Source organism: Rhinolophus hipposideros (assembly GCF_964194185.1).
Source record: "Rhinolophus hipposideros genome assembly, chromosome: 21".
In the NCBI taxonomy this organism is placed as follows: Eukaryota; Metazoa; Chordata; class Mammalia; order Chiroptera; family Rhinolophidae; genus Rhinolophus; species Rhinolophus hipposideros.
In genome coordinates, this window is record NC_138067.1 from 22,436,366 (window position 1) to 22,456,481 (window position 20,116).

Genomic DNA, 20,116 nt, shown 5'->3' on the forward strand with positions numbered 1-20,116 from the left:
ACACACTATCACAGAGTCAAAAGTGCTGGTCCGTGTATTTTGCCCAATCCAAACACAAGCATGAGTAGCACACGACATGATTTGAAGGGAATTCAGAACTGCTTCTTTGACTAAAAGATCATCTCAACCTGACTCTGGACCTAAAGAAAATTCCCACATTTATCCAACCATGAGTCTGTTTGGCTAGTATGTCAATTAGAAAATGCCTTAGTTCCAACCAGGTTATCAAATTATCTTGTCAGTTACCTGCTACCTTGCAGAAAAAGAATTTTTTAATGCAAAAGACCTGGGAAGATATAGGTGTTCCAAGAAGGTCTGTGACAGCAGGTGGCTGGGGCGTGGGATGGGAGAATTCCATCAGAGATATGAAGAAAGGACTAAAAATCATTTCCCCTATTGGACCGAATGGTTTTTCCCAAGACTGGTACTGTCTCACACACGCTTCACTTCCTGCCACTCCTTTCAGTCATACAACCCTAAGATCAGACAAAGTAAGAGACGGCCAACTATCAGTGTGAACTAATAAGGTTAGATACTATACTGCAATAAGTGGAAGACACCTTAACACTTGCTAGAATTGGTTATTTAAAATAATTTAATTTAAAAATTTTAATTATAGTCAATCATCATTTCTCAGTTAGTGGGGGACAACAAAGAATCCCTAAGGACTAAGTTTGTGAGTAGCTCAGTGGTGGCTCTATTTAAAACATGCTGTCAGTTAAAAGCTGGTTTAAGCCAGACTCTCAATCTGACAAGAGAGAATTCTCAGAATCCTTCCTACACTCTGCCAATGTTCTCTACATTGTCGTCACCAAAGGCTTCTGACAGCTTAATAGCTACTTTAGGGACGATGAATTCCTTAAGAACCCAGGAATATGAGGACGGGTTCAGGTGATTTTCATGTAAACTGGTCCATTCAAATGGGTACTTTAGTGTAGACTTAGAAAAGCATAAAACGTATTAGAGATCAACTTGAAAATGTCTCAGAACTGTGAAGTTCCAAATAAATCAAGATCCTAAGCCTTTATAAACACCCTTTAATTTACTGACAAACATCAGAATACCAAGGAAAACCTGAAGGTAAATTATTCTACCTGAAAGAATGGGAATCAGCTTACCAACTGGGGATTACAAGGATAGGGTTAAATGGGGAGAGAAGACTACAGATTACAAGAACTATCCATGCCCCCAACCGCATACAATCTACAGTAGTAAAAACCAATAGAAAGGCACAAAGCAATGGTCTTTCTTTAACAAACTAATTATGAAAGTGAAAGACTAGGGGGTTACTAATTTAGCGGCTGTGCGTGGCAGGCAGGGAGACAAAGAACAAGAATCCAGGGAAGGGAGGAGAATCAAAGACAGTGGCTCTGCTGCTTACCCGCTCCTTGTAGTAGAAGGAGCTGATGGAGACCTGCTCTTTCTCACTGCGAGTGGGGCTCCCACTGTATAAACGAAGGTTCCCAGGGGCCTCTGTGCGGATCTTCATGGGCGCAATCAAGCCAGTATGATAAGCAGACAAAGCTGAGAGTGATCTGTGGTTGAAAATGCAGAATTACCCACACTGGCTTCAATCGTTCCACATTTCTAAGTAGTGCTGTTCTGGGCACTTGATGAAACCAAGAGGATAAGATGGATAAAATGGGGGGTGCGGGCGGAAAGGGAATGGAAAAGAACAAATGGAACTTTTAGAACTGAAAAATGCTTTATCTGCTGAAGCAGAGAATGTTTCTGTGATTATATACATGGAAAATTCAAAGGAATCTACAAATTACTAAAACTAATAAGTGAATTTAGATACGTCAATCTATAAAAATCTACTGTATTTCTATATATTAGAAACAGACATTTGGAAAATAAACATTTTAAAATTTTCATTTATACTAGCATCAAATACCTCAAGTACTTAGGAACAAATTTAATGAAAAAGATGTATGTTGAAAATACAAAATATTGTTGAGAGAAATTGAAAAAGACCCAAACAGAAGTATACCGTGTTAGTAGATTGGACAATTCCACATTGTTAAGATATCAATTTTCTCCAAATTGATCTACAGAGTCAACACAATTCCAATCCAAATATGAGCTTTATAGTAAAAATCAATAAGCTGATTTCATATTTTTACAGAAATGCAAAGGACCTAAAATAGCCAACACAATCCTGGATAAGAACAATAAATTTCCGGTGGTTCAGGTGGCTGGAGCGCCATGCTCCTAACGCCAGGGATGCCAGTTTGATTCCAACGTGGGCCAGTGAGCTGTGTGCTCTACAACAGCTTTCCCTGGAGCTGGGCCGCCGTGAGCTGCCACGGGCTGCTGTGTGTGGTGCTGGCATAAGGAGATACCAAGAGATCAAAGGAAAAAAATAGGCATCCACAAACATATACTCAATTGATTTTCAACAAAGTTATTGGTACAAATTCAATAAGAAAAGGAAAACCTTTTCCATAAATGATGCTGGAACAACATATATATGTCTACTGAAAAAAATAAACTCTGAAGAATATTTTCATGACCTCAGGGTAGGCAAAGAAAGCACTAACCACAAAATTTTAAAAGTGGTAAACTGGACTGTATCAAAATAAATAAAAAACTGCTCTTTATCAAAAATTTACTAAGGAGGGAGAAAGAAAAGCCACAGATTAGAATCAAATCAACACATACATCTCACAAAGGATTTGCAACCAGAATAAAGAACTACCACAAATAAAGAATAAGAAACATAGTCCAAAAAATAAAATAAACTGGACAAAATACGTGAACAGGCACATCACGAAAAAGATACCCAAATGGTCAATTAGCACACAAAAGTGGCTCAACCTCGTAAGTCATCACTATGGGAGTGCAAATTAAAGCCGCAATGAGATAATACTGCACACCCACCACAATGGCTAACACTGAAAAGCTTGAAAAACATCAAGTTTTGGAGAGGATGTGGAGCAACCAGAACTCTGAAACACTGCTTGTAAAGAGTGTAAAATGACACAACCACTTGGAGACGTTTTGGCAATTCCAATAAAATTAAACAAACATACAGCTATCCTATGACCCAGAGATTCGACTCCTTAGGTAGAGATATTAATATCCATGTCCATAAAAAGACTCGTATGTGTAGATCTACACATAACAGCCCTAAACTGGAAATTATCCAAATGTCCATCAACAGGAGTATGAATAAACTGTATTATTTTCATACAATGGAACTATTGATACATGAAACAACGTGGATCAATTTCAAAAACATTAAGTTGAGCAAAATAAAATAAGCCAGACATAAAATACTACAAGCTGCATGATTCTATTTAGGTGAAATCCAAACACAGGCAAAACTAAACTACAATGATGGAAGTCAGAGGAGCAGTTTCCTATGGGTAAAGGGACCAGGGAACACTTGGAGTGAGGGCAATGCTCTGTATCTTGATCTGGGTGCTGATCATCAAGGTATACATTTCGGGCTGGCCAGATGGCTCAGGTGTTTGGAGCGCCATGCTCCTAATGCCAAAGACGCTGGTTCAATTCCCACATGGGCCAGTGAGCTGCGCGCTCTACAGCTAAGATTCTGAACAACAGCTCTCCCTGGAGCTGGGCTGCCGTGAGCAGCTGAAGCTCAGCATGAGCTCCCTTGGGCTGCTGTGTGCTGCCGTGGGCTGCTGTGAGTGGCCAGCAGCCAGCGTGAGTGGCTGGCAACCATCGTGGGCTACCATGTGCTGCCAAGAGCAGCCGGTGGCCAGCATGAGTGGCCTGCAACCATTGTGAGCTGCCACGGGCTACCGTGTGCTGCCACGAGTGGCCGGTGGCCAGCAGCCAGCAAGAGCTGCCATGAGCGGCCGAACAACAACTGGCGACTGACTTCCTCAGCCACAGGGAGGGGGGAGCGCAAGGCTCCTAATACCAGCATGGGCCAGAGAGCTGTGTCCTACACAACTAGACTGAGAAACAACAGCTTGAACCGCAGTTGGGGGTGGGGGAAAAGCGGGGGGGAAACAAAGTATACATCTGTATGCTGTAAATTATACTTCAATGAAATACTGTTAGCATAAAAAAATGTTCAAATAGGAACATTTTTCCCTCTGATACAAAATCCAGGTATTCTTGTTTCCCTTTGTGAGTAGATGATTGTTTTCTAGTCCAACCTTTTCAAATAAGGAACCCAGTATAACGTAGGGGGTCGCTAGCACTTAATTCCCAATTCTCATAGAGCCAAAGTCTCATCTGCCTGAGTTACTGCAGAGACTGGCCAAGTCCCAGGAGAGCAGTAGCGCCTGCTCATGCACTTGCTTCAATCTCCTTTCTTTCTTGTGAGCTCAGTTATTTGCTCCTAAGTATGCTGATTACATTACACCAAGATATCCAGGTGTTTGTAGCAGGACGGTTTCCACGTCATCTCAGTCCCCACATTGCAGAACCAGAAGTCTACAGTATATAACTTATAATATTTATTTAAGTTTAAAAAACCAGTAATTTGGGAGAGGTTGTATGTATATGAGGACTGGGCAATATGAGAACTCTGTACTATCCACTCGATTTTGCCGTGAACCTAAAGTTCCTCTAAAAGATAAAGTTTATCCATTACGAAAACAAAAACCACTTTACATTACACCTGCCATCTCCCAGACTCACCTCGGAGTAGGTTCTGTAGGAGACACTGCTCGATGCATCGTCATAGGCCTTGTGAAATACACCAGATACCCTGACAAAGAAGACATCACATGTGTACAACAAGGTCAATAAGCTGGACATGGGAGACCCTAAGGCAGCATTGGTCAATCTTTAGTCTATCTCAATATACCTGAAGGACACAACACCTTTTCATGAGGTGCAAAGGCTCATGACTGCAGCCATACTTAACAAGGACAAAGGTCAGAATCTCCAGGACCCAGGAGAGACAAGATATATGTGGTTTGGGAAAAGTCTTCACAGGTACTTTATATTTCCTGGTTAGGGGACCTGTCCCCTGTTGAGAATCAGGGCTCTAAGTAAGACTCAAAAATTATGCTCATCAAGACTGTTATTCTGGTGAACATTCTTAGAATATGTCCACAGACATCAATTCAGCATCAGACAATATAAACACTACTACAGAAGTCTTCTGAGTCTTAGGAAATAAAGAAAACTCGTCTGATAGGGATTATTATATAGACTATATGACATCCTTAGCTGATCTCTCTCAAAATCTAGAATCATAAAATCAAAAAGAGACCAACCTGCTCCACAGAACCTGGCCCCCGAGGTCCTAGGAAAAGGAATATTGGCATCCTGGTAGGACCCATAGGCAGTGGTTACCCGGGCAAACGTGGGTAAAGGTGGTGTGACAGAGTTCGGGAGTGCAAAGGGGTTGCTGGAAGCACTGTCTTCTTGGTTCTAAAATGCAAAAATCAACAGACAGAAACCCACAACTTGTCTTAAAAGTGGAGTCACAAATTAAAGATACATTATTATAAAATCAGGGCATCCAGGAGTTTAAGGAGGAAGAAATGAAACAAAACACCAAAGCATAGGTTGGTACAAGAATCTCACCACAAAAGACTCAAGGCAGGAAACAAGCTGGCGTAGACAGGGCTCCAGACAACTCTGGTTGCGTTTCACTTTTTGCAGGGAAGTGTCTTTCAGGATCTGGAAAAGGTACAAAACACAGTGAGGAACAGCAACATTTTCTCCTGATTCACTTGTATTTGGAAGCAGAGAAGATGCAGGGAGACTGGAGCATGGCTGTGCCTGAGGCTTCCAAAACCACATCCTACTTTCTACCTTCTCTAGTGGCTCAGAGAAAATTTGTTTCTGAGCTCACTTTCAGATGTCCTTTTCTTAGAAAGCCAGGGTAAGCATACACGCTGGTTTTTGAGAGAGCACATTTCTAGTAATGGAATGACTATTCCTTATTTATAGTGAATCCTATTCCTTTCCTCACTCCTTATTCTACTCCTCTCCATGAGAAATCTCAGTACCTTAGAAGTAACAGCTGCTGGGCTGAACTGAAAATTGCTCTAAGTGAGCAATACAAGCCAGGGGGAACAGATTTCACTTTAGCAAAAAGTATAGAAATCCAATCATTTTAAGGCACATGCTGCATATATAATGTGACATACACATACTGAAGATAGACATGTAAATTGGATCTGCACTATCCAATATGGAAGTCATTACCCACATGGGGACATTGAGCATGTGAAGTGTGGCTGGTCTGAATTGAGATGTGCTGTTTAAGTGTAAAATTCAAGATGAATATTAAAGACTTAGTACAAAAAAAAAAAGAATGTAAACTATCTCAATAATTTTAATTTTCATATTGATTACATGTTGCTATAATGCTTTGGATATACTGGATAAAATAAAACTATTACTGAAATTAATTTACCTGCTACTTTTAATTTTTAGTGTGACTACTAGAAATTTTTAAATTCATGTGGCCTGCATTATATTTCTATTGGACAGCACTGAATTGGACCTTTAAAAACACTTCCTAGTCCTATCATTTTTATACAAATACAAAAATCTGTTATTGTATGTCAAAATGAGACAATGAAACATTCAAATTCCTAGTACAAAACATCAAATACCACAAAAATCTGAGTAATTAGCCTTTCAGAGAGCCTTAGGACACTTGAAAATTTTCTAGGTTACAGATCATACGCTAAGATGAATCAAGTATGCATGAAACTAGGCAAAAGTGAACAGCATTCAGGCCAACTTGGTTTCATCAAAACATTTTTATGACTTCACATGTGACACTGCTCACACTGAAAAAGGTATATCATCCCCAGCTCATGGGGCTTTTTCATGGGGATTCTGGCTGATTAGTTCTGCACGAACTGACAAATCAAGTTTCTGAACCTGTAGGGGTAAAGACCAGATGCCAGGCTGTACCACCTCCACTGATGCATTGCCACCCTTTCACATTCACCTGTGCAGCCAGGCAGCCTCACTCTCGGATGGCACCATCTCTTTTTATTGCATGGATTCTCTTAAATGACCTTACGTCCTTTTTTCTATAAGTACCTTTCAGCTTGAAAATATATCTTGCCTATTGTTTCCAGATAAATGAAATTGCATTGCAGGGTTCTTAAGCTGGGATTAATGCATAGCTTTAATGAGATCTGTGAGCAGATTATATGCAATTACAGAACTGCATATTATTCATATGCAACATTTCTGAAGTTATATGCAATATTTGTGCCAATTTTTCTGGGAAGGGTCTATAGTTTCCATTAGACTTTCAAAAGGGGTCCAGGACCCGAAAAAGTCAAGAATCACTGCTCTAACATTTTCTACACAAAATAAATAGGAAGTGTTAACACTGCAGTGGATAAGGACAGATGACTTCCAAATAGTATCCATCAGTTTTCATTCAACTTTACTACTCAACTCAGACACCGATGTGTATGAGCAGAGCTCTCCTCTTACAACATCATGGAGAATTTGAACACAGATCCCCACCTTTAGCAGCTTAGCTTTCATCGTGGATGTGATGGTTGTGGGGTTGATAAACTGGAAGGAAGGGGCAGCGTTGTTTGGATACTGCGCAGGGAACTTCACCAGCATTTTGACCCGATGGCTACTACAGTGCACAGACACAGTGCAGCTCCTGTCCGCTGCGTCCATCTGCAAAGGACAAAGTGACAACTGCTCCGGAGACAAACCACAAAGGACTTCCACATACAAATGGGTTCTAAGTGCTCTCAGTTTCTGGAATCTCCAAAGATGAAGGGAGAATCTCCAAAGTCAAATGAATTTAGAAGATTTGGACCACTCATTTTCAAGGTTAGATTTTTAATTTTAGCACCGATTTAATAAATTCTAAATATTTCGACTTAAAAATGCTTCATCCTAAAGCTGTGAGGTAGGCTGAAACTTGTCATATTTATTTTGAGACCAGAAAATAAAACAGGAAAGAATTATATAGCTAACAAGTTAACAAGTGATCCTAGAAAAATCCAGAGACAAAAAGTAGATTAGTGGTTTCCAGAGGCTGGGGAGTGACTGGTCATGGATATAAGGTTTCTTCTGGGATGATGAAAAGGTTCTGGAAGTAGAGTGGTGATGGTTGCACAATTTTGTGACTATATTAATAACCACTAAATTATACACTTTAAAAGGACAAATTATGGTATGTGAATTATATTTCAATTTTTAAAAAGCATTCCTGAGAAAGGAATCAATATCTCCTTCTTAAACTAAATCACCAGGTAGCCACCCTGTTTTCAATGGGGACAAAGGAATATAAACTGAGTTGATAGAGATAACCAATTAATCAAGGATTTTATCTCTTTTGCTTTCTTATGCTGCCAACTAGGGAAGACACCTGAAGTGCAGTGAATAGAGGCACACACGTGGGAAATCTAGATACCTGGATTCAAATATCTCTTTCACCAAATAGCTGCTGTCCTCAGACAAGTCATTCCATCTTAGTGTCTACATTTCCTCTCTGTTAAGTGGGGATAAAAGCACTTATTGCAGAGCTGTTTTAAAGGTTAACTGAGATAATTACATACGTGCACATATCCATGCCTACTGTTAACTGAATCTGGGCAAAAGAAAAACTAATCGAGTTTTAAAACTCCTTTGTAGAGAGAGACTCAATTCTCTGAAGCAAAAAATTTCAATACCTGCCCAAAAGGAAAAGAGTGAACCTCTCCATGTGTGAAGTGAACAAAAAGGCTTGGTCACCTTCTTACTCTGAATCTAACTCACCAAGGACATGACCAACTTTAAGTAAAAATCATACAGAAAAGCACCAAAAATCCCCGGTGGTCAGGAAGTTTGGCTTCGAAACTCAGCTCCATTATTAACTTTAGCAGTAACTTCTCTGCCAAATCACTTAGCCTTCCAGGATCTAAGTATCTGCACATCTGGTAAAACGAGGTGTCGGAAAACTAAGACTTTAAGACACATAAGCATCAGTCTAACCCTTAGTTTGTACTATGAGAAAGCAGTAAGGAAAAAAAAATTCTGCGTTTGTAAAACACTATTTCTTTAGAAAACCTAGGAAATGAAAAAGCAAGCCAAGAGACTTACCTATTAGAGCAGCAAAGGTATGAGCTAGCGAAACCCGAAGCTGACACAGTCCTCTGTCCCACCACCTGCCACCCCCAAGCACGGGCGACAGTGCACTAAACTCTGAGCACCTACCTCCACGTTGACGTTCCGGATCTGCACATTGATCAGGGAGAACTCCTGCTGCAGAGTCTGAGGCAGTCCCGGCTGATCTGATTTCTTCTCTTCCAAGAGATTGCTTGGGGGGTCTTCCTTTAAGACTAGCAGGAGAGAGAGGTTCAGTTGTTGGCAAACATTCTGAAATTGAGCCAGAGGGTAGTTCTGGGGTATCTTCATCTTCTACAATTCTGAAATGCGTAGAGGGGCACCCCACCTAAAACATCAGTTGACCAATTACCTTCTTCCTCCCCATGGCTTGAGTTGTGCTGGTGATCTGTTTCTTGAGTGTGAAGGATCTTCTCTGGTTCCGGCAGAAGAGAAATGCTCTCGATGAACTCATCAACACCATCTAGTATGTCATTTGCACAAAGCTGCAACAAAGGGTAGAAGATCTAGCTATAAACAAGTCTGGAAATGATCATCATGTTTGATTAAGAGTTCTAACTTAAAAATGGGAATCACAAAGGACAGAGATGTTGGCCAAAAACTGATACAATCAAGATAGGCTTTATCCATCAGTAACTCTCCCTACGTAGATACTCAGGAGAATAGACTCTATTATTCCACCCTGAATTTTTCATCCTGTTCTTATTTATGCAAACCTCAGAAAACATTATTTTAAATTCTAAGCCTTGATGGAGTTATTCGCATAACCCCACACCAAAAATATCATAATCTTCAAAGCATTTGGAACAAGTGGTACTTTTTGGAGAAAACAGATTTGAAAGGCAGTAAGGTGATGATAATTGACCAAAATACTCAAGAGTGACTTCATATTAAGCAGTGCTGCAAATTTTACCCAGGGTTTTCTATCCACTCCATACAGAGTGCAGTGGGGAAGGCAATACAAGTGAGATTTGGCTCCCGCCTTCAAGAAATGCAGCCACCGAATGAGAAGACAAAACCCTGTGATGAGGCAGAACAAAGCAAGGGCCACAAAGCAGTTCATACCAGGTACCACTGTGGTTCATATAATAAACATATCATTTATGGGGCAAAACCTGGAAGAGGCTTTATAGAACAGGTGTTATTTATGGCCGTAGAGGACTCAGAAAATTGCAGAGTTCAAGGATAAGCTTCCCAGCCCATTTAGAAGAAGAGAAAGAAATGAAGTCCACAGGCTATTTGCTCAGTATGCTACCCACACCCTCTTACACCAGGACAAGAGAAACAGAGCCCTTTAGAGGTTTTCAGCGTTAAAGTGCTGAATCCCGAAGCTGGCTCTTGAAGACCCCATAGCCTAGTGTGGCACACATGAGCCACTTGGCCAACCAGCAAGTATGTGTATGTATTAAACGCCTCTGTGACGTATCCTTTAACTTCCATAAATACCAGATCTTGTATTTTTTTTTAAACTTTACAATGTATCCAGTTACATTCCTCCACAGTAGCAATAAATACATACCCTCTGCATCTGGGAATCCACCCGCCACATTCTCAAGGTCTGATCCCGTGACCATGTAACCAGCTGGTAGTCCTTGGACCCTAGAAATCACCAAGTAAAAATCCTGGAAATGTCTTTGGATTCAACATCAATTTTGCTACAGGTTGCAATGGAATGAGACTCATTCATTCATTCATCCATCCAACCATTCAATATTTATCAAACACCTCCTATATGCCAGGTATTCTCCTGGGCACTAGAACTACAGCATGAACACAACAATCTCTGTCTTTATAGATCTCACCTTCCAGTAGTGGAAACAGACAAACAAATAAATACATAATAAAATATCCAGTAGTGATAGTGTTATAAAAAATAAACAAATAACACAGGATAAGAGGACAGAGACTTATGACAGAGCTATTTTTAGATAGGACTCCCTGAGGAAGTCACATTTGAGCAGAAACTTAAATGAAGTGAAACAATAACTGGCAAATTAGCAAGGGAAGAGTGACGCTGAGGTTTAATGTCACATTAAACTTTCACCTCCACAAATGTTCTTCTTTTAAATGCTCTAGAAGAAGAGAGGGGGATGAATACAATTTTTGTAAAATGAATTGTTTTAAATGCATCATGACATCTTACTGTTTAAAAGGATTTTTTTTTTTTTTTTGGTAAAGAGATGCATGCATTTCTTTATAAAATGAATAATCAATCTTTAATGTTCTGAGTTGACCAAATTATATTTTCAAATATTAGGTCTGTAAATTTACATAGATTGTCACCCCAATAAAATTAATTAAAAAAAAAAAATATTAGGTCCGGTGAAAGGGCAATTATTCTGAAAAGGTTCAGGGTGATTTACGAAAGAGCTTTATGAAAGATCAGGACATTTCACAGTAATCATGTAGTGTGTAGACTCTTCTTCGTGGCCATCTTCAGAAAGCAAAGAATTTAGAAGTAATTTCATCCAATTCCCTTGTTTTACAAATGGGGAAACTGAGGCAACAGAGAATACGACCTGTTCAAGCTAATAGGGTGAGGGAGAAAAGTTCGTTCTCTGTGTCATTGCCTTCAATCAGTGTTTCAATATGTCCCTGTACATACCTAAGACAGAAGCAGTCCCGAACTACCGCCTGTTCTGAGTTCTACCATCTAGACTCATGTTCACATCAACTATTTTCTGACTCCCTATCTGGCCTCTTTTCATGTCCCTGACTTTGAAGAAAAGTTGTGCCTAATTCCTTTCTAAACCCAACTGCTTTAGCTGTGCCTTTGGCCCTATTCTATCCCCTTTTCAAACATCCTTTGCTTTCCCACATACTCCCCTTCTTGCATCTTCTCCTTGCCTTCAAAAAGAGAGGGCAGCAGCCTCTGCCAATCAACCTTGCTTTTGAAGGCAACTTCATTCACAAAACCAGTTCCTGCTGCCTCTGTTTATCTACCTTACAATCTGGCTTCCATTCTCAATCTGCTTTCGGAACACCTCTCTTCAATACATGGCTTCCTATTTGTACAATGAAGTGCTTTTCTTTTCAGCGACACCTGAAACCAACGACTGCCACTTTCCTAACGAAGCACCCTCTTCCTTTGGCTAGAACATCCTGATTTTCTTGCTACCTCTCTGGGAGTTCCTACACCACAGCAAAAAACAAAATCAAAGCTTAAGATCTTCCAATAAAAATTGACTACAAAGACATGGCAGTAAAAATAAAAATTAAAATACAAGAATACATGCAGGATGATTACAGTCATAAAAGATTAAAAACAAGCACACCTAAACTATTTTGAGGGATGCATAAATGGGCAGTAAAACCAAAAAGAAAAAACCAGAAATCACTATCATCTATCATAAGCATTAGGATACAGTTTACTTCTGGGGAAAGAGAGGGGATTGTGATCAGGAAGCCGCTGTGATTCTAGCAGTGTTCTCTTTCTTGACCTTGGTGGTAGTTACACAGATTTTCACTTTATAATAATTTGTTAAACTGTCCATGTTTTATGCAATATTCTAGATAGATGATATAATACACAATAAAAAGGAATTTTAAAAACACCTATAACTTGTACTCAAAATTTCACAACTGGATAGACAGTCCCAATTTACACAATTCACCCTACCACACATAGATGAAATGGGTTGCTAAAAACTTATTATTTCAATACAAAACTACAGGACAACCTCTCCCTGCCAGACTGTAGGGAAACTCATCATCTTTTCACTATGGCAAAATGCAAGAGATTAAGTTGAAAGCCAAAGTCATGCATGCAAACTGATGGGATAAAGATCAAGCTGCCTCATGTTTCTAGAAATAAGACAGATTATGGAAATAAAGATAGAAAAATTACAAGGATGACCAAAAGAGTCCTTTCAAAACAATTCTGGAAGAGGTTTATGAGGGTCATAAACAAACAGGGGTAAGATGACCGTTCTGATCCCAGATCTACCAGAGACCTTTCCTGGGCTCTAGACAAGACACACTACTCCACTGCCTGACTTTCCTTCTATGATATGAAAACACCAAGAAATATATTTCTATTCAGTAAAACATTTAGAGAGCATGGCAATAAGTTCTCAAGAAAAGAGGGTTGGAAATTGAATTTGCATGGAAGGTTGGTGGAGAAACTGAGGTCAAAAGCTTCCTGACTCCCAGTGTAATTCTGACCCCACGTTAGTGAGGGCTGGCTAATTAAGCTGCAATAACAAACAACCCCAAATCTCAGTAGCTTAAAGCAAGGGTTTCCTGCTCACTCTACATCTCCACCTCACGCTCACTCCGACCAGAGCAGCTCCATCTGGAGTTTCACCAGTTCCTGTGGCAGAGGCAATGAGAGCATGTAATTGCACACTAGCTGTTAATACTTCAACCCAGAAGTAACCACATCCTTTCTGTTCATGTTTTATGATGAAACCAAGTCATTTGGCCAAACCTATCTTCAATGGGATGGGAGATACGTGTTTGTGACGAGAAATGGGAGTCTGTGGTAGGCAGTGCTAACGATGACCTAGGGTCTCCCTCATCAACAGAGTAGCAAGGGCAACTGCCGGGGGCTTCTCAGGGTAGTGACCCCAAAGTTTTTCAGCCCTATAAATGATCCAACAGCAAGTCTATCAATTTCTTACAGATCTCTTTCACACAGGAGAGAGACTACACTGAACATAAGAGGAGGGAACCTGGAAGAAGAACCGCAGCCTGCACACCCATCTATGATGAAAGGTGCTGGTGCCCCTGACGCTCTGGTTCTTCAAGCCCAGCCCTGTATGGTGCGTCCTCCTCACAGCCAAACCTGACCGGAGCTGCTGCTGAACAGGGCTCAGAAGGCAATCAGGCAGCAGCCTTCTCCCTCACTCACCTTCCTTCTGTTTCCTCCACTGGAACTCCAGCACCACATCATCATGGCCCACAAAGGTATGGACTGGGGTGTTTAAGTCAAAGACATTCCACAAGAGAAGACTGTTCTCCCTCCGAAGCTGGGGAACCATCACAGTCACTAATCCATTGTTGAAAGGCTACAGCAAGAAAAGGAAAAGCAGGTCATTATCCCAGGGAGGTTTAGCTGAGTCGTCAGTTACCAAACTTGGAATTCTTTCCTAATTAAAATAAATCGCAACCCATGTTGGTAAAATTTTTCCAAATACCTTAAGTTGACAATCACATCTACTTTTCTTTTGGTTTTCTTTTATTTTCTTTGCTTTTGGAAGGGATCAGAGCAAGTGAAAAATAAAGCTAAGCCAAATACTTGGAGAAGAACTTTTAAAATATTCTAAAATAAGCAAATGGCTCTGACGGCTGCACCCTGGAACGCACTGTTTCACATCCTAGCTACTCTTCCTGAGCTCCCTCTAGGAGTTGCTGAGTGCGTTCCCAGAGTGAGCATGCAATGTACTCTGGGGAAAAGCACAGAGCAGCAAGCATAATTCCTGCCATGTGGAAATGCACCAGGGGCATACCACTCGCATGAACAATAACCTTCCCATTGTCTCAAATACTACAGCTATTCAAAGGAAAACCTTCATCAGGTTTTACTTATCAACACTCAATCTGCTAAGTAGCTAAGGGGCCCATTATATTGATAATTAGACTATTTTTAAGGAATAAATCATCGTCACCTAAAAGCACATTTATCTCTATCTCTTCTCCTGACAGCACTCCTGGACTTCTCTGTTTATTTTTTTAAGCAAACATATTAATCCAGAGAAGTATTTCAATACATACGAACGTCTGATTCCTTGACATGTGTTCCCAGATGCAAAAGCCACTTATTACCCAAATTATCCTCTATGCTCCATCATGCCCCAGGGTGACAGCCTAATGTATAAAGGTAGCTTTATTCATCCCTATGCTCCCTTTCAAATTGACATTGGAAGAAATATATTACCTCTGATCAGCAACTAACTAATGTGCCAATGGAAAAATTGTTGGAAGGTTGATAGTAGCCTGCCCCTTATATTCGTAGTATTTTATGCTTTATAAAGCATTTTCATATACAATTTTTCAAAAGGAAGGCATATTGTGCATGTACTAAATGCCACCGAATTAAACACTTTAAAATGGTGAATTTTATTACAATAAAAAAAGAAAAAAAAGGCACAGTAAAAATTATTATTCATAGTCTACAGAGGAAAAAAAATCGCTGCTCAAAAACATCAGGTGGCTTGCTCATGGCCTCACAGATATTAAATGTCTCATTGCAGCATTATTCACAATAGCCAAGGTAGGGAAAAAACCTAATTGCCCATCAACAGACGAATACATTAAAGAAAATGTGACACTGGTACACACACACACCAATGGAATATTTCAGCTATGAGAAAGAAGGAAATCCTACCATTTACCACAACATGGATAAGTCTTGAGAGCATTATGCTAAGTGAAATAAGTCAGAGAAAGACACTGTATGATATCATTTATATGTAAAAATCTAAAAAAGCTGAACTCTTAGAAACAGAGTAGAATGGCAGTTACCAGGGGCTGAGGAGTGAGGGAAATAAGGAGACATTAGTCAGAGTTCAAACTTCCAGTTATCAGATGAATAAGTTCTGGGGATCTAATGCACAGCATAGTGACTACAGCTAACAACACTGTATTACGTACTTGAAAGTTCCTAAGATCTAAAATGTTCTCATGACCCAAAAAAATGGTAATTATGTGAGGCAATGGAAGTGTTCGCTAATGCTATGTTGGTAATCATTTTGTAGTGTGTAAGTATGCCAAGTCAATACACTATATACCTTGAACTTATACAGTATTTTATGTCAATTGTACCTCAACAAACCTGGGGGGGTGGGGTGTGTGGAAGACTAAATGGCATTGCTGGGCCTAAAACCCAGGTCTTCTGAATCTAAAGCCAGAGTTCTTCCCACCACAACCCACTGACCACAAGCCTCTCAACACTCTGCCTCTTCCCCTGCCATCAGTGACCACCTTCACACTGCCTAGCTTCCCAGTCCAGCTATGGTTAGCAATTCTAGGACAGATTCTTACCCAACATTCCAAGGGCAAATTATTAAACAGGTAACACCTTTTATGCCATCATGACCACCACGTTCCCCCCCAAATCAAGATAGACAGAAAGAAAACATTGCCTCACAAAGAAAATAGGAAAATGGCCCTTGGCCCCTTGTGTCTGGAACACCAAGATGGAATTTCCCAGTACCAGATAGGTGTCACACTCACAGTGTATCTGGCCTTCCAGACAGGCACCTGGCAAGGGAGAATATTGAGGTATTTCCGAGGCTGGCGGTAATCCCAGAACTAGAAGAAAGCAAGCAAGATAATTTGTGAAATAAATGCCATTAAAAGAAACTCAACTATTGAAATAAGCAGAGTCTTCAAACCACTGCTTTCGGTCCTGCAGAGATCCATTTCAATAGTGCATTTCAGTCAGCTCCACAGCCATGCTACTGTGACATCGACACAAAGAAAAACTCTCTTTCACTTTTATAAACATTGCGGGAGAATTTCAGACTTCTTGAGGACCACCCCTCAGGGAAGATCACTGTCAGCGTGCCTTACCCAACCTTCGGAGTTGAAAGGTAAGAGTGACACGTTTTCACCCTGTATCACTTTTTATACCACGTAGGGTAATTTAAGTAATAACAATAGCTGAAATATACTGACAACTTATTGCATTTCAGACAGATGTTTAGAGTTTCAAGCTTTTTATCCATTTAATCCTTACAACAACCGTATAATGGATGTTATTAATCTCTTTTGCAAATGGAGAAGCTAAATTACTAAATTACTAAACTTGCCCATGATCATGCAGGAAAATGTGGCTGTGGACTATCTGTGCACCAGCCCACTCACATACACACTCCTTCACCCACGCCATGCTGGAAGGTGTGGAACTTGTAGGGGCAGAATTACACAAAGGTGAGCCAGACACAAATCTGCCCTTAGAGATGCCTCTGCTTTTAATGGAGAGACAAATACACTTAGATCTCAAGCATCTGTTAGGAATGCAGAAAGTGGCAGAGCACCAAAGGCAGGAGGACCAAGACTGAAACTGTGAACGATTCAGGGATTAAGAAATTATTTTCAAAAACAGATGACAGGAGCCACACTGTAAAAGTGTGGCAGTTTCTTAAAAAGTTAAACACACACATACCGTATGCTATGACCCAGTGATCCCACTCTTACATATGCGTCTTAGAAAACTGAAAACTTCTGTTCACAGAAAAATCTATACATGAATGGTTACAGCAGCTCTATTCACAATCACCAAAAACTGAAAACAGCCCGAATGTCCTTCAACAGGTCAATAGATAATAAGTTGTAGTATATCCATAAAGTGGATTACTACTCAGCAATAAAAAGTACACAAATTACTGATTCTTAAAACAACTTGGGGGCGGCCAGTTGGGGCAGAGGTTGGAGCACAGTGCTCATAACACCAAAGTCGCCGATTCGATTCCTACATGGGCCAGTGAGCTGCGCCTTCCACAACTAGATTGAAAACAATGTCTTGACTTGGAGCTGAGCTGCACCCCCCCACACAACTAGATTGAAAAAAAAAACAAAAACAACAACTTGACATGGAACTGATGGGTCCTGGAAAAACATTGTCCCCCAATATTCCTCAATAAAAATAAAAAATAAATAAATAAATAAAACAACTTGGATGACTCTCAAAGGTGCAATGCTGAGTGAAAGAAGCCAGCCTTAAAAAGTTATTGTGCTGCATGATTCCATTTTAATGACATTCTCAAAAACACAAAACTATAGTGATGAAGGACAACCAGTGGTTGCCAGGAGTCAGGTGTTGGGGAAGGATGTGACCGTAAAGGGACAGCATGAGGTAATTCTTACTTCTCCTGACAACACTTTTTTGCCAAATTCAGGTCCCATATTCAAAATAATCAAATTGTTAAGATGTCTTTTCCATCTAAACTGCTTTGGGGTTTCCCAGATAGCCACAGGGTAAACTATAACTTGCTCCCTCAGCTTATAAAAAAAGGAAACCAGAAATAACCAGGTTAAACTTGGCATGCTCCAGATTTTTAATTAGCTCAACACTGTGAATGCTTTCTTGCTACCAAGTCCACCGTATGTGAAAAACTAGTCAATAAAAGAGAAGTTCAGCCTCTCTGGGTTAATTATATACCAGTAAAATATTATTACCATGAATGCATTTCAGCAATTGTTTACTTTTCAGATTGGAAATGAATGTTTATCCATGTTCATTTATAAAGACTGGCATGATGATTAACAAAATTAATCCTTTTTTTAAAAAAGGATTTTGTTTCTAAGTTTAAATATGCTCATCAATTGGTGACAATTATATAAATTGATGGGTTAAATTAGAGGACCTGAAGATCTGACAAAGTCCTGTTTGTGACACATTCTTATTTTCAAGGCAATCAGTGATGGAGTCGAATACATGAATAGAGGATTTCACTGTTTCAATCTGATAGAATTGGTTATTATAATAAATTAACCAGAGCCATGCCATCCTCCCATCCATATTCATCCACAGGTGATTTCAGCCTTATCCACAAATTACCAAAAACAATGGTTGAATATCATACAATGTGCCTGTAAATTACTTTTATGGTAATCTACATATACAGTGACAATTTAAATATACAGTGGTATATGGTAATTTAAATATACAGTGACAAACTTGGGGACCTTAAAGAAAGAGGCAGAGGTCAACTGGCTGGTTTCTTGTTCCTGAACTTGGGAGACAAAGACCCAAATCCCAAACAAACAAACAAATTAACAACAACAACAAGAGAAAAAAACACGTCTGGCACATAAAAGTAAATTACAACGCTAGGGGATTTACAAACCTCAAGACAGAAGTTAACGTTTAAGACTTAGTATGATTCTAGTTTTGCTAACGATACCAAGAGGACGTTGTACACGCCTATGTAAATAAAACAAAACATATAAGTTACATATAAATTAGTGATGCTGAATCACAAAATTGCTAAGCAAACTTCTGTGGCCAAATCTCTGTCCTTCTGGGCAGAGACCTAACCACAAGGAGAAACCGTGGGGCGAGGCTGGCTCGGTGCCCTGCATGGTTTTGAACAGGGTGCATGCACACCACGTGCCAGGCGGAGAGGAAAAACAACAGAAACTCTGCACTCCGAGATAAACCAAAAATAACAGGGTCACCAAAACACATAAAACCTTGAGCATTTCCTGTAAATTAGAGAATCTCTAATAAAACGACTCTATCCCTAACTTTCGCAATGCTGATGGTCTGCAGATGTTGTAATTTTGCAGCTACGATAATTGTGCGAGAAATTTTCCATCCCAGATATGCTAATCATAAACTTGGCAATCTTAACACGTCTGTGGGCTTTTCTCCTTTATTTACATATCTGTTGTGCTTTTTTTTCCTTTCTTTTTTTTTTTTGAAAAGCCAGTCCTGAAATCTGAGTTCCTGCAACTTCTTTGCAAGTAAACTGCTTTTCCTTCCTAAGTGCTTTTGTCTCTGACTTCCTTTCATAAAGGGGAAGGAGAAAACCCTCTGAACAAAGTCCAGGAGCCATCTCAGATACCTGCTACTATATCACCACTCCTGATGGTCTACATAACCAGGTTTACCTGCCTGGCTCCCCAAGAAGCACATGCACCCCTGAAAACCGCACACTATGCTGACATACTGTAGTTTTCCTTCCCAAGAGTGTGCTGTCACACAATCTAATGCCTCCCCCAATTGCCCCAGTGGGTACCACTCACCTTGACAGAGTTGTCTTGACTGGAGGTAGCAAGCACATGCTCACTGTCCGGGTGCCAGTCCAGGCCATGGATTTTGGAGAGGTGAGCTGCTAGATATTCCACTGCTGTACTGGGTTTCTGCAAAGGATCAGCACTGAGTGTTGTCAATTTAGAAAGAACTTACTGAGTGTCTACGTAACAGTCTGCTAGGTACTGAGTGGGAATACAGGAATGCTACCAGACACCATCTCTATCCATAAGAAACTCCAATTTGTTTTGTTTAAAACAAAACAACAACAAAAAGACTTACCCAGCTCTCCTTCAAGCATGCTCTATACATGGGCCTATGAGCCTAACTTCTCCCTGCTCCAGCCCCATGCATGGCTATAATGAAGGATACGAGTGA

General features: G+C 40.1%; 1 protein-coding gene across 4 annotated transcripts in view; it reads right to left on the bottom strand.

The window, feature by feature from the left end:
- WDR59 (WD repeat domain 59) overlaps positions 1-20,116 on the bottom strand; it is a 69,996-nt gene that overhangs the window by 22,560 nt on the left and 27,320 nt on the right. For all 4 annotated transcript variants that reach the window (XM_081030552.1, XM_081030554.1, XM_081030553.1 and 1 more), the window contains 11 exons: positions 19,732-19,848; positions 16,213-16,290; positions 13,889-14,045; positions 10,556-10,635; positions 9,389-9,521; positions 9,127-9,251; positions 7,435-7,599; positions 5,518-5,613; positions 5,205-5,361; positions 4,621-4,690; positions 1,382-1,535 (listed from right to left, as the gene is read on the bottom strand). In XM_081030552.1, coding sequence (XP_080886678.1) covers positions 1,382-1,535; positions 4,621-4,690; positions 5,205-5,361; positions 5,518-5,613; positions 7,435-7,599; positions 9,127-9,251; positions 9,389-9,521; positions 10,556-10,635; positions 13,889-14,045; positions 16,213-16,290; positions 19,732-19,848 — 1,332 coding nt within the window. The remainder of the gene's footprint in view (positions 1-1,381; positions 1,536-4,620; positions 4,691-5,204; positions 5,362-5,517; positions 5,614-7,434; positions 7,600-9,126; positions 9,252-9,388; positions 9,522-10,555; positions 10,636-13,888; positions 14,046-16,212; positions 16,291-19,731; positions 19,849-20,116) is intronic.